This window comes from Lactuca sativa, chromosome 4, assembly GCF_002870075.4.
Source record: "Lactuca sativa cultivar Salinas chromosome 4, Lsat_Salinas_v11, whole genome shotgun sequence".
Taxonomy (NCBI): domain Eukaryota; kingdom Viridiplantae; phylum Streptophyta; class Magnoliopsida; order Asterales; family Asteraceae; genus Lactuca; species Lactuca sativa.
Window position 1 is genome coordinate 138,156,151 of NC_056626.2, and position 11,998 is coordinate 138,168,148.

The following is an 11,998-nucleotide window of genomic DNA, read 5'->3' on the forward strand; positions in this document are numbered from 1 at the left end:
GAAAACCTATTTTTTGGTTTTCAAACATTTAAACCCAAACCAACGGTTGGTTTCGGTTTCGGGTTCTTGGTTTCCGTTTTGTCTGTTTTCGGGTTCGATCTTGCTCACTCTACCAAAAATATATAGGTTCAATAGTACTTCAACCATCGTCGGTATCAGTCATCAGACACAGTAATTGAGGTGGTCGACATCGATGACCACATCGATGACCTGTAATGAATTTTTCATTGCAGTTGTAACAAATACCCTTTTCTCTTCAGGCAGCCATATGAGTAGGCTTAAGTCGTTTAACAGGGAGAGATAGGGTGCAGATATTTGCAATGGTTAGAAGTGTAGGTGTTGGATAATTTTGTTGGGACAAAGTGGGTCGGGGTGGTGTACCAGTTACTGCTTAGTTTCATTAATATGGAGGCCGGAAAATCTTCGATGTAGTTATTTTTTCTTCCACTAACTTGGCCATGCCAATTGCTTCAGATAATGTTGAGGGTTTAAGGAGAAGAATCTCTTGTTGATTTTCATCAGATAAACCCTAAATGAAGCAATTCAAAAGGTTAGTAGTGCTTAGAACAGACTTTGAGTTAAAAGAGTCTGAAATTCATATTAATGTATATATGTATCAATGGTTGATGTTTGTCTTAGTTTAAACAAGGATGCTTTTGGGTTTTTTTAAAGAAAGAAACCAAAACGTAATCGTAACCTCACATGCAAAAGCTTCCCAGGTAGTATGTTGTCCTATATATTGAACATCCGATGTAACCAGAGAAGGGAAAAACCAGTAATATAGAATGAAGCTATTTTAAGACGATGTGATTAAAGGTTTGATGATATTCAAAAAAAGCATTCAAGTTGAAATAGCCATTCTGGAACGTTATCTCCTGAAAATGAAGGAACCTCAAGTTTTTGTAGTCTAGGTTGAGGACCCATGGTGGAGTTGGAAGGAGATGAAACAAAGGTCGGAGGTAGTTAAGAGTAGATAAATGATGGATTGCGAATAAGAGGAGGAGATGAAGTAATCTAATATGGTGTAGGTAAGGAACTGATGGAAATTGGAGTGGAAACATCAATTGAGTGACCGAATTGAGAATGCACCATGGAAGGGGGTGGAGTATGAAATATATATATATATATATATATATATATATATATATATATATATATATATATATATATATATATATATATATATATATATATATATATATATATATATATATATATATATATATATATATATATATATATATATATAGGTTCTGTAGGTAATTGGTGTGGAGGAATAGAGTGTGGTAGGGGATTGGAATTTGAGGAAGAAAAAATAGAATCAATTGGACGTTTCTCGAATTTAGCCATTTTGGAAAGTAATTCATCAAGTAACTGTTTCTTCTGGGTAGCCATTGATGCATGATTGCAGAAGGTCATATGTGTTTGTTTGTTGTTGAACAGATGACAACACATAATCCATTTGTTCTTTAAGGGTGGTGATCGATTCCTCCATAGTTTTCTGGCGTGTTCGCATTGATTCGGTAATAGCAATGATAGCACCAAATGTTGTATTTACATGTAACCCAGTAATTAAAGAACAATTATCCAGATATTAATTCCTAACTATGATATTCTTATAAATTTCATTTTCAGATTAATTACATAATTGATTAGAAATTTGATTCAATTCCGAAAAAAAAGACCATTTTGTTGCTTGGTTGGATAGTGTTTAAAAATTCACACATCTACTGAGTTTTGCTCGGGTTATATTGGTCTAATTCTATGTATTGGTTATATAAGGTGGACAATTCTATATACGAATAGATAACCAAAACTTTGGATCTCAATTATGATATATATGAATTAAAGTGAAAACGAGATAAAATAAAAAATAAAAAAGTAAAAAAATTTCTGAATCTAAATTATAGCCTGAACTTTATAGCCAAATTTCATGAGAAAGAATGGTAACCCTCGTGAGAGAACAATTTTTACTCGATGTTAATTTCTTGGATTTATGGAAATGTATAAAGTATTTTCAAGGGAATATTAATTTATATGAAATGTGAAAGGTTCCACAAGTTGCCTTAGATTAATAGATTACTAAAAGTGATACTCACTTTATATTTACAAGCCTCTTTCTATTGATATCGGTGATTATAAACTTTTGAAAATATTGTATTTTTAATGTTCAATCTCATTATTTATTTATGTTTTAATTATTTTGTTATGGATCTCGTCATGAGGGTATATTTTGTATATACGATTTCTTTGATTAAGCTTGTATTGTTAAATATGTTGGTCAAAGGGCAAGTTGTGATATTATTGCATAGTTCAGGATTGTGGCTCATTTTTAGGTAAATTGCACGTGCAATACATGCGAATCCTTACCCGATCCATGGGTCTACTTGAATCCATTGACCAGAAGTATAAATGTAGTTCAGGGAGTTGTGATGGTCATAATTTTTGGATTAGGTGTCTATGACCATAACTATAATTGGTATGTACTTGATTTGATAGTAGCATGATCCTTTTGAGTTGTTTTTATTCTAGCAACTTGACAGAATGACTTTTTGAGAAAGATGTTGAATTTATTATTTGGAATAATAAATTGATATATTTATGTATTATGAAAATAATATATTAATTAGAAATCATGTTATTTAATTAGTATTTAATAAAGATTAATTTGGAATTAGTTTTGAGATTAAAGGACTGATTAAAGGAACATGGGTTGTTTTGCAAATGATTGATAGTTGTGAAACTGGGCTATTGGACTCCTTAGATTGGAATGGAAGAAAATTGTAGGGAGGCCCTATAGGTTTCGTCCAAGGCCTCTAGATGGGGAGTCCATGAGCTGCTTAAGCCTTAAACATGAAATTAGGGTTTCCTCCAGAAAACCCTAGCAGCCCACAACTATATAAAGAACCCCACTACCTATGATTTTCGGCCAATGCTTTCTTTTTTAAACCCTAGCTGAATTTCTAAAGTAGTCCCTCCTCTCTCCTCTCATCTTCTTGCTAGTGGTTTTTGTAAGCCATTAAAAGTGTCACATTTGAGGCATTAAGCTTTCAAGAGTCAAGGATCTACAAGGTTTTTTGTTATTGCTACATAACAAGTGAGGTAAACTTCAATTTTCAAGTTCAACTAGTGAAAAACTTAGATCCAAAGCAATTAGGGTTGCATAAACACATAAGTTGTAGTTTTGCTCAAAACTCATCAGTGGTATTAGAGCCTAGCATGTTTTTTAGTTGAATTTGATGCATATGTGAATTGTCCAAAGGTGGAGGGAACAAATTCATCAATCTGTTCATTAGACTCGATGAGTTCCTCATGGGACTCGACGAGTTGGTCCAACTCGACGAGTTCACTGCCCTGAACTTGACAAGTTGACTTGTCAGATCCATGATTTTCGATTTTGATATCTTGATTTGATTAGGATAATTACATTAATTCGTTTTTATTGCTTAAAACTGAATTTTCTTAAAAGGTAATAGTATATCCTTATCAAAATAAATGATTTGGTTAAATTTCGGATAAAGATAAAAATTATTTTATTAATTTACAATTTAACCAAGTATTTTGAAAAGTTTCAAAAATACACCGTTTGGTTTTATAATTTAAAATTTAATTATATAGTTTAATTTTGAAATCTTAAATTTAAGAACGCTAGTATTTTAAAAGTTTTAAAGTATATCCTTATGGATGTTATTAATAATTTAAGTAAGTGTTTAATTAAAAGATAATTAATAAATCCATAAAGGGTTTAAATTTAATCAAATTAAAATTTAAATTATTAAAAGATTAAACCCCTAGTATTTTAAAAGTTTAAAATACACTCTTATACTATTATAGAATTAAAAGTTTAATATATATATATATATATATATATATATATATATATATATATATATATATATATATATATATATATATATATATATATATATATATATATATATATATAAGAAAAGTCATTGTTACCGTTAGTAGGTCTCATCCACGAAGTTGGTGTATAAAGGGTGTTTAAGGAAGCAGTCTGTAAAATGATCGCCATTGGGTATCCATTTTTACCCAACGCACCCTTGACTGGTGGGGGGTTGTTAGCCAAACAGGTATGATAGTACACTAAACTCTCATTAAAAGTATAATGACATAAAGTAACTAAACCTTTTCTAAAATCTCATTCTTAGTTACTTTAGAAAAATATAAATTTGATGCTAACCAATGAATATGGACATTGCACCTTATTAGTCATTAGTGGAGCGTGTGTGGTTAACCGGCACACTAATATGAGACTAATATTGTTGGCAATGGCTATCTTGTAAATTATCATTGATCAATGGAGCGTGTGTGGTTAACCGGCACATTGATTAGGTGATAGATGACATCAAGAGTACCAAGCTAATTTGCATGGTTATTCACATCTTATTTGTGATCATCGACATCCCATTCACAAAGTGAGAGCATAATCGAGATTAAACATGCCATTGAATAGTTCAATGACTCTCCAAAGATCTAGGAGTTTTATTTGATTGAAACCGGTAATTGCTTACCTACCTAAAATATATTCGAATTTGATTATGACATCCCTCTTCAGAATTCGAATAGAAAATATGGATCCTAGCCTTAATTTAAATTTTGGTTTTATAATTAAGGATTAAATAAATCAACTAACTTCAATTCTTTTTTCTTTTTATAGATGTCAAGTTAAGACAACTATGGTCTTCCTCATCCTTTTGGAAATGGTATTCCTTCTAAAGATGATTTTCTACTTATCGATCAAGGTGAAAGAACGTTCCCTTCTTCGAGCATTGGTGGATTGAAAATCATACTTGTCCAACTCTTCTTCCACCTCCTCCAGTGTTTCTCCCCGACCCACGTTTTCGTCAAACTGAAAAGTTCAAGGTTACTCAAGCCCTGTTGGCATGCAAACACCTAGATGGAAATTCTATGTGTGCACATGTTCTAAACATGAAGTCGCACATTGACAGATTGAGAATGTTGGGTGTCATTTTCCCAAAGGAATTGGTTGTTGACTTGGTTCTTCACTCGCTTCCTGAGTCATATAGTAGTTTGTTAAAGACAACTACAAGACTGACAACGACATGATCCTAATTGTAACGTCCATGAGTTAGGGATAGACCTTAAAGGGATAATAATAATAAATATTCATTTTATTAAATAAATAAAATCCTCGAGTAGCATAATTGTTCGTCTTACGCGTAACGAGTTCTATAAATACATCAAATGATGAACCTAAATAGTGAAACGGTATTTTTGAGTTACACCCGTTTTTCAACGATAGTTATCCATATATATTTTATGACATTAATAATCAGTGATTGACATTAATATATCGTAAAATATAATAATCCAATGATAAACCCAAACAGTGAAACGATATTTTTGTGTTACACCAATTTTTCAACGATAGTTATCCATATATATTTTATGACATTAATAATTGGTGATTGACATTAATATATCGTAAAATATAATAATCAAACTAGTTGTTTTATATACGATGGATAAAATAAATAATATATTTATTATGAAATAAAAGTTGATATATATTAATAAGAAATTTTAGAGTGTTATTACATATTTTATATATATATATATATATATATATATATATATATATATATATATATATATATATATATATATATATATATATATATATATATATATATATACACACGTGATGTTTTAAATACAATAAATTAAATTTTAAAAAGTGTACACATATACATTATTCAGGGTCATATATATAAAATGTAATTTGATAGATCATATGCATACGTGTTAGATTGGATAGTAAACTATCTTTACACTGCTGTCAAAATTTAGAAGTATGCAAAGTGCGTGTCAAATTTTTAGAATACATGGCAAGTTCACGCATAATTCTTTTATATATATATATATATATATATATATATATATATATATATATATATATATATATATATATATATATATATATATATATATATATATATATATATATATATATATATATATTAAAAGGGAGCACTTCTTAGGAATAGTGCCTAACCAGATACTAACTAGGTACTGTTCATCGAGTTCTCTCCTCGACCATGGTAAGGAATATCGGTCCGTCAGTTTGTTTGTTTTTATCCAACATTTTCTTCTCCCATCAAAATCGTCTAGAAGCCCTAAAACCACCCCCACCCCGCCGAACGATTTTGCTCCTTCTACTATGGTGCCTTCAATGGCTGGCATGGATTTGGTGGCACAGGTGTGTTTTCCCTGCTTCTATTCTGACCTCCACCGCCTCCTCTTATTTCCGCTGTGGTGCTTTGGAGTTCCGGTGGGTGATTAAGTATCGTTTCTCGCTTCTTCTTCACCACCGATCTAGAATGACCCGTTTTCTGTTTGCTACAGGTGTCTTTTCCATACTTGCGTTCTGACCTCCACCGCCTCCTCTCACCACCGACGGTTTTGCACATTTCCCTCCATCTAATTTGCCACCTGCGCTCCTTCTATTCTTCAGGTTTCTCAATAGTGATAGAGACGGTGGCTTGCAGCGGTTGGATGTCGTCAGGAACTGTGGTAACGAAGCAGTTCTTCCCGGATAGTGATAGAGACGGTGGCTTGCAGCGACATCAGTGGTTAGATGTTGTTGATGGAAGTGTTGTAGACGAAAGAAGAGAATTCATGTTAAAGCAGCAGCAGAGACAGCAGGTGAGGAAGAGTAGGAGAGGACCTACGCCTCGGCGTTCTCAATAACGCGGTGTTACTTTTTACCGGAGAACCGGACGATGGGAATCGCATATATGGTTAGTCAATGATTACATACATGAATAAATTTGATCATCAGCTGCTTCCTTTGTAAATCCCGATTCATTAACAATTCACGTACCTAAATTTGTTAAGAAACCGATGTTGTTACTTATTCACCACAACAATTAGATGTTTCGATCGTGAAATGTAACTATAAGAGTATGGGCTAAAAGGTTTGATCATGCAATCGTGTATTAAAATACTGACAAACATCTGTTCATTTCAATGTTATATCACTGTTTGATTTCTTCTTTCCTTCTAATTCTGCAGGGATTGTGGGAAACAAGTTTATCTGGGTAAGCAATTATGGATACCAAATTACATTGGATACTTTTGGGTTTCCTAATTCAAATTTTTACATGATTCTGTTCTTTGGCCAATAGCTAACATGTTTGTTTTTGTCTGATTGTATGTGGTTGGTTTTGCAGGTGGATTTGGCCAATAGCACATGCTGCTGCAAGGTAACTATCATTTTTGTGTTTTTTTCTTATTTGACCTTACATTACCGTGTGAGGTGAAGTGTGAATCCTTCCATATGAAATTAATCTCTTCTATTACATAATTACAGAGCATATGATCGAGCTGTAATTAAGTTTCATGGGCTTGATACTGATATTAATTTCAACATAAGTGATTACGAGGAAGATCTGAAAGAGATAAAGAACTTAACAAAGGAAGAGTTTGTTCATATTCTGAGGCGTCAAAGCACTGGTTTCTCTAGAGGAAGCTCAAAATACAGAGGAGTCACTGTGCATAAATGTGGTCGATGGGAAGCTCAAATGGGCTAATTTCTTGGAAAAAAAACATCTATCTTGGATTGTTTGACTTTGAAATTGAAGCTGCAAGTTTTGACTTTTGACTTTTAACCTTTGAGCCTCTCATTCTCTCTTTGAAACCACCATTTGATTTTTGATAATTTATTTATTAGGGCTATGACAAAGCTGCTATAAAATGCAATAGGAGAGAAGCTGTCACCAACTTTGAACCAAGTTCATACGAGGGTGAGCTAACAACTCTTGTGACTGTCAATGGAGATGGAGGTACTAAATTACCAATTAACCCCTGGATTTCATGATTCCATTCCATGTAAAATTTAATTAGTTTTTGTTGTGATTTGTATCCTGAATTACAGCTTCCATGGATTTGAATCTAGGTATTGGTCCTCCATCTTTACCATTAGATAATAAGGCAAATCAGACTTCTGGGAGTTTGAACCAAATCAACTGGCTCTTAGGTGACATGTATGAGGATAGAAGAACAAGGGTAATTATGTAAATTGTTTGTTCATAGTTATCCATCTGTTTAACTCATCTTTTTTATACACTTTTCAGATTGAAAACCACTCTACACCTATGACATTCATATATATATATATATATATATATATATATATATATATATATATATATATATATATATATATATATATATATATATATATATATATATTAAAAGAGGACACTTCTTAGGAATAGTGCCTAACCAAGATACTAACTAGGGTACTGTTCATCGGGTTCGCTCCTCGACCATGGTAAGGAATATCGGTCCTTCGGTTCTTCTTTTATTGATTTTTAATTTTTTTTCATCATGATTTTTATTCCTGATTTAAAATGATATGTTTACACCATAGAGTGCGGACGTATAAAAGATAAAAAAAAATATTTTCTGATTGTAATTTGTTGTTATATTGGAAATTTATGCTATTTTTCGCTATTGTGTATAGCAACAACGTATTCGCTTATTTGATTCTAACATTTTTGGACCAAACTGCCCTGCATACTGTTTCTATAGTTAAAAATTTTGATTTTAAGATTTTTGAACGAAACCGCCCCTGCATATTGTTTTTAAACTTTAAAAAAATTGTTTTTAACAGTTTTAGACCAAACTGTCCCTGCATACTAATTTTATAGTTATTTTTTTTTTATCTTAACAGTTTTGGACGAAAATGCCCTTGCATAATGTTTTTATACTTAAAAAAATTTTTGAATGTAACAATTTTGGATGACACAACACTTACATATCGTTTTTATAGTTAATCTTTTATTGATTTCAACGGTTTTGAACTCAAATTGATGTTGAAAATGCAATAAATAGCAACGAGCTTTGAATTTACACATTTTTTTTTGTTTTTTTTTTTTTGTAATTTCTTTTATTTATTTTTTTTCCAAAAACCAAACTACATTGCTATTAGGTGCATTTTCCATTTTTACAAGTAAAATGACCCAAATGGCAACATACTTTCAATTTATATTTCTTTCTTTTCCATTTTTACGAGTGAAATGCCCCAAGTGCATTCTCATTTAGGAAAGAAGAACCATCGATACACCAGTCGTCGGATTTAATCTCCGATTTCACAACTTCACCATTCTTTAAGGTAACTTCTATATCGGACGTATGCTATGTTTTTTTTGTTGTCTAACATTACATTCTCTAATTTTGTTTTTATTTTTTATTGTTGCACATCAGTTCTTCGCTGGAATACCTACATGAATCTACATGTGAAGAATGAAGTTTTTTTTATGTGAATTTGTCACCCCCATTTTTCGTTCATTTGTAGTATTACCAGGTAGCTTTTGTTGATTTTTATGTTCCTTTTACTATGTTTAATATATAGGTTGGTAATAAAATGAATGAACATTAATAGATCATGCATTTGGGAAATTGTGTTTATGAAGATACATTTTTTTCCAGGGGTAGCTGTTGCCTGGAAAGCTGCAAACGTCAAAACTGGAACTACAGTGGTTCTATTTAGACTACGTACAATTACGGAAGCTGTATGATTCTTATGAACTTATATAAATGATTCTTATGAACTTATATAAAGATACGACTTTAAAAGGGCCCATAACAATAAAGTGGGACAACATATGTTTTTTTAAATTGACTTGCCCGATCACAATACTCAAACTATAAACAAATAGTTGATGAAACGACAATTACAAAGAACAAACAACGGAAAAAATGATCGCATCCGACCCTCGCAACGCGGGGGTCCCCACCAAGTTTGAATTAATCAGGGAGCGTACGTGTTAAATTTTAACATGATTAACCTTTTTGATACGGTACATATTCTTTGAACCTTATTGAAAAATTTTAAGTATAAATAGACATATTGATCAAAAAATTTTCAATGGAACAAATAAATAAATATTATAATGAAGATTTTGAATTATAGAACCAAAGATTAAGGTTTCAGCAAAATAATAAGTTGGCAAGCATTGTTGAGGTTGGAGTCACGATGGTAGTTAGTTTCCACTGACTAGTCAGGTGAGTGCATAGTTACTATCATGAACATGATTTTAATACAAGTATTAATTGAAGTTTTAAATATTTGTTGAAAGTTTATATGTCAGTTATATGTGTTGCCTGAAATATGTGTAGATATATATTTGATGATATACAATGTGCGAACCAGTTTTGGTTCTATATGTGTTAAGATGTGTGTGTATATATATATATATATATATATATATATATATATATATATATATATATAATATTATTACGTGATAATAATAATAATAATAATAATAGAAATATTATTTCAAAATAAAAAGTAAATTAATACCTAAAAGATTGCGTTAAATATACACTAGTTAGCGTGGTCTAAACGGAGATGGTATTGAAAATTGATTATAAGCATTGTAGATTTGCCTATTGATGGGATAAGACTTTAAAGAGGATGCTTAATTCAATTAAGTGTGGACATTGGGTAGCCTCTTATTAAGAGTACGTGTGTACTGAGATTAATGATCGGTGGAGTACGTTCTACGTACAGAAGTACATTGTATGTATGAAGTCTTTTTTAAAGCTCTGTGTCTTGGGTGCTACTTGTGCCAGGGTATTATTATGTTCTGTGGTACGAGTCCTACTCATACCTGGGTACTATAATATGCCAGAAGTACTATCATGTAGACAGTCTTTTTTTGACACTATTGTGTGTCGGTTACGGGAGCGTACGAGAGTACTTTATTAGTATTTCCCCATACTTTTATTTTGAAGAGCTTTGGAGTCATCGTTTCTTTTATGAAGTGATCGGACGGGCTTCATGTGTCAGCGTTTCCTTTCACGAAGTAATTGAGGGAACTTCGTAGACTGCCTAATAAAGTGTATCGGTAACACACCACTACTAGGTATGTCTGGTGTTATATTGCCGGATAGGGTGAGTCCGGGGGTAAATACCCCATGGTGTCAGACCACTGGTGTCAAACCACTGCCCTCATTTGATGTCTTTATTGATCCTCGTTTGCTGCCAGGGAATTTCCGAAGCAGCGTCGTCAGTTTGGCGTTCATATTGATCCTTTAGGCTTAGACGTCGTAAGAACATTGTATATGATCAGTGCATGGGGATCGACGGGATGTGATAGATTGTTTTAGAGATATGATATATATATATATATATATATATATATATATATATATATATATATATATATATATATATATATATATATATATATATATGTTAAGGATAATAGTGGTTTTACAGGTTTGAGATATACATTATTATCATATTGTGGGATTGAAAACCTATGTATCTCACCAGGTTTCCCAACCTGACCCACTCAATTTATATGTATCACAGGTAGCAGTGTAAGACTATTGAAGACTCGAGTATGATGCTGAGAGAAGACCTACAATACAGTTCAAGACCACCAGGTCTTTATGCTGTAACATATGTTGTGTATCAGTTATGACATCCCAAGAGTTGTATTATTTTGAGACAATATTTTGTACTCAAATTGTTTTAATATACTGGGAATTTCTGCAATAAAAGATATTATAATTTTTAAAGCGTAAAGAAATATATTTTTTTTCGGTTCTGAAAATTGGGGATGTCACAGTTGGTATCAGAGAATCAGTTTAAGCGAACTAGGAGTAAGGATTTATTTCTAAACTTAAACTCAGATTGCTAAGTGATAATGGTGAGGTGTGTGTCTAGTATACTTTATGTTGAATACCTAAATTAATATTAAATAGACACAAGCACTAAAATATTTGAGGGTAAATGCCTTAACTAATATTATGTGGTAAGAGCTGATTTGTACCTTATACAGGATGCTCAGACTTAGTATTTAAATATACAAAGTGACAATTGACTTCTATCTCATCCTTATGAAGTTTCATGGTGTGTTAAGCTAACTTTAGCATACATGATTAGGGTGGTGAAATGAGTCATTTGGTTGTGAAAGGCTCAGTGACTTACTTG

The 11,998-nt window shown here is 31.9% G+C and overlaps 1 protein-coding gene and 1 long non-coding RNA gene across 4 annotated transcripts; both read left to right on the plus strand.

The window, feature by feature from the left end:
• Positions 1 to 6,155: 6,155 nt before the first annotated feature.
• Positions 6,156 to 8,164, plus strand: LOC111895317 (APETALA2-like protein 3). 3 transcript variants are annotated; one of them, XR_008231711.1, is made up of 7 exons: positions 6,156 to 6,316; positions 6,391 to 6,785; positions 7,060 to 7,085; positions 7,218 to 7,250; positions 7,358 to 7,829; positions 7,943 to 8,052; positions 8,121 to 8,164. XR_008231711.1 is itself a non-coding variant. In XM_052770447.1 (7 exons), exons 2-5 carry the CDS (start codon positions 6,768 to 6,770, stop codon positions 7,575 to 7,577), a joined length of 297 nt encoding a protein of 98 aa, XP_052626407.1. In that variant the 5' UTR covers positions 6,156 to 6,316; positions 6,391 to 6,767; the 3' UTR covers positions 7,578 to 7,829; positions 7,922 to 8,052; positions 8,121 to 8,164. The 3 variants fall into 3 exon arrangements, 1 of the variants encoding a protein (XP_052626407.1); XM_052770447.1 differs by having other exon boundaries at positions 7,922 to 8,052; XR_008231712.1 differs by having other exon boundaries at positions 6,162 to 6,244; positions 7,922 to 8,052.
• Positions 8,165 to 8,243: 79 nt separating this feature from the next.
• On the plus strand, positions 8,244 to 9,783 carry LOC111895318 (uncharacterized). Its single transcript, XR_002851538.3, has 3 exons — positions 8,244 to 9,163; positions 9,256 to 9,355; positions 9,481 to 9,783. It is a non-coding gene; the product is annotated as an uncharacterized LOC111895318 (long non-coding RNA).
• Positions 9,784 to 11,998: the final 2,215 nt, after the last annotated feature.

Coding starts and splice junctions, on each gene's coding strand:
- LOC111895317 (XM_052770447.1), top strand. Junction 7,086..7,217: donor TGGGAAACAAGTTTATCTGG/GTAAGCAATTAT, acceptor TTGGTTTTGCAG/GTGGATTTGGCCAATAGCAC. Junction 7,251..7,357: donor ATAGCACATGCTGCTGCAAG/GTAACTATCATT, acceptor ACATAATTACAG/AGCATATGATCGAGCTGTAA.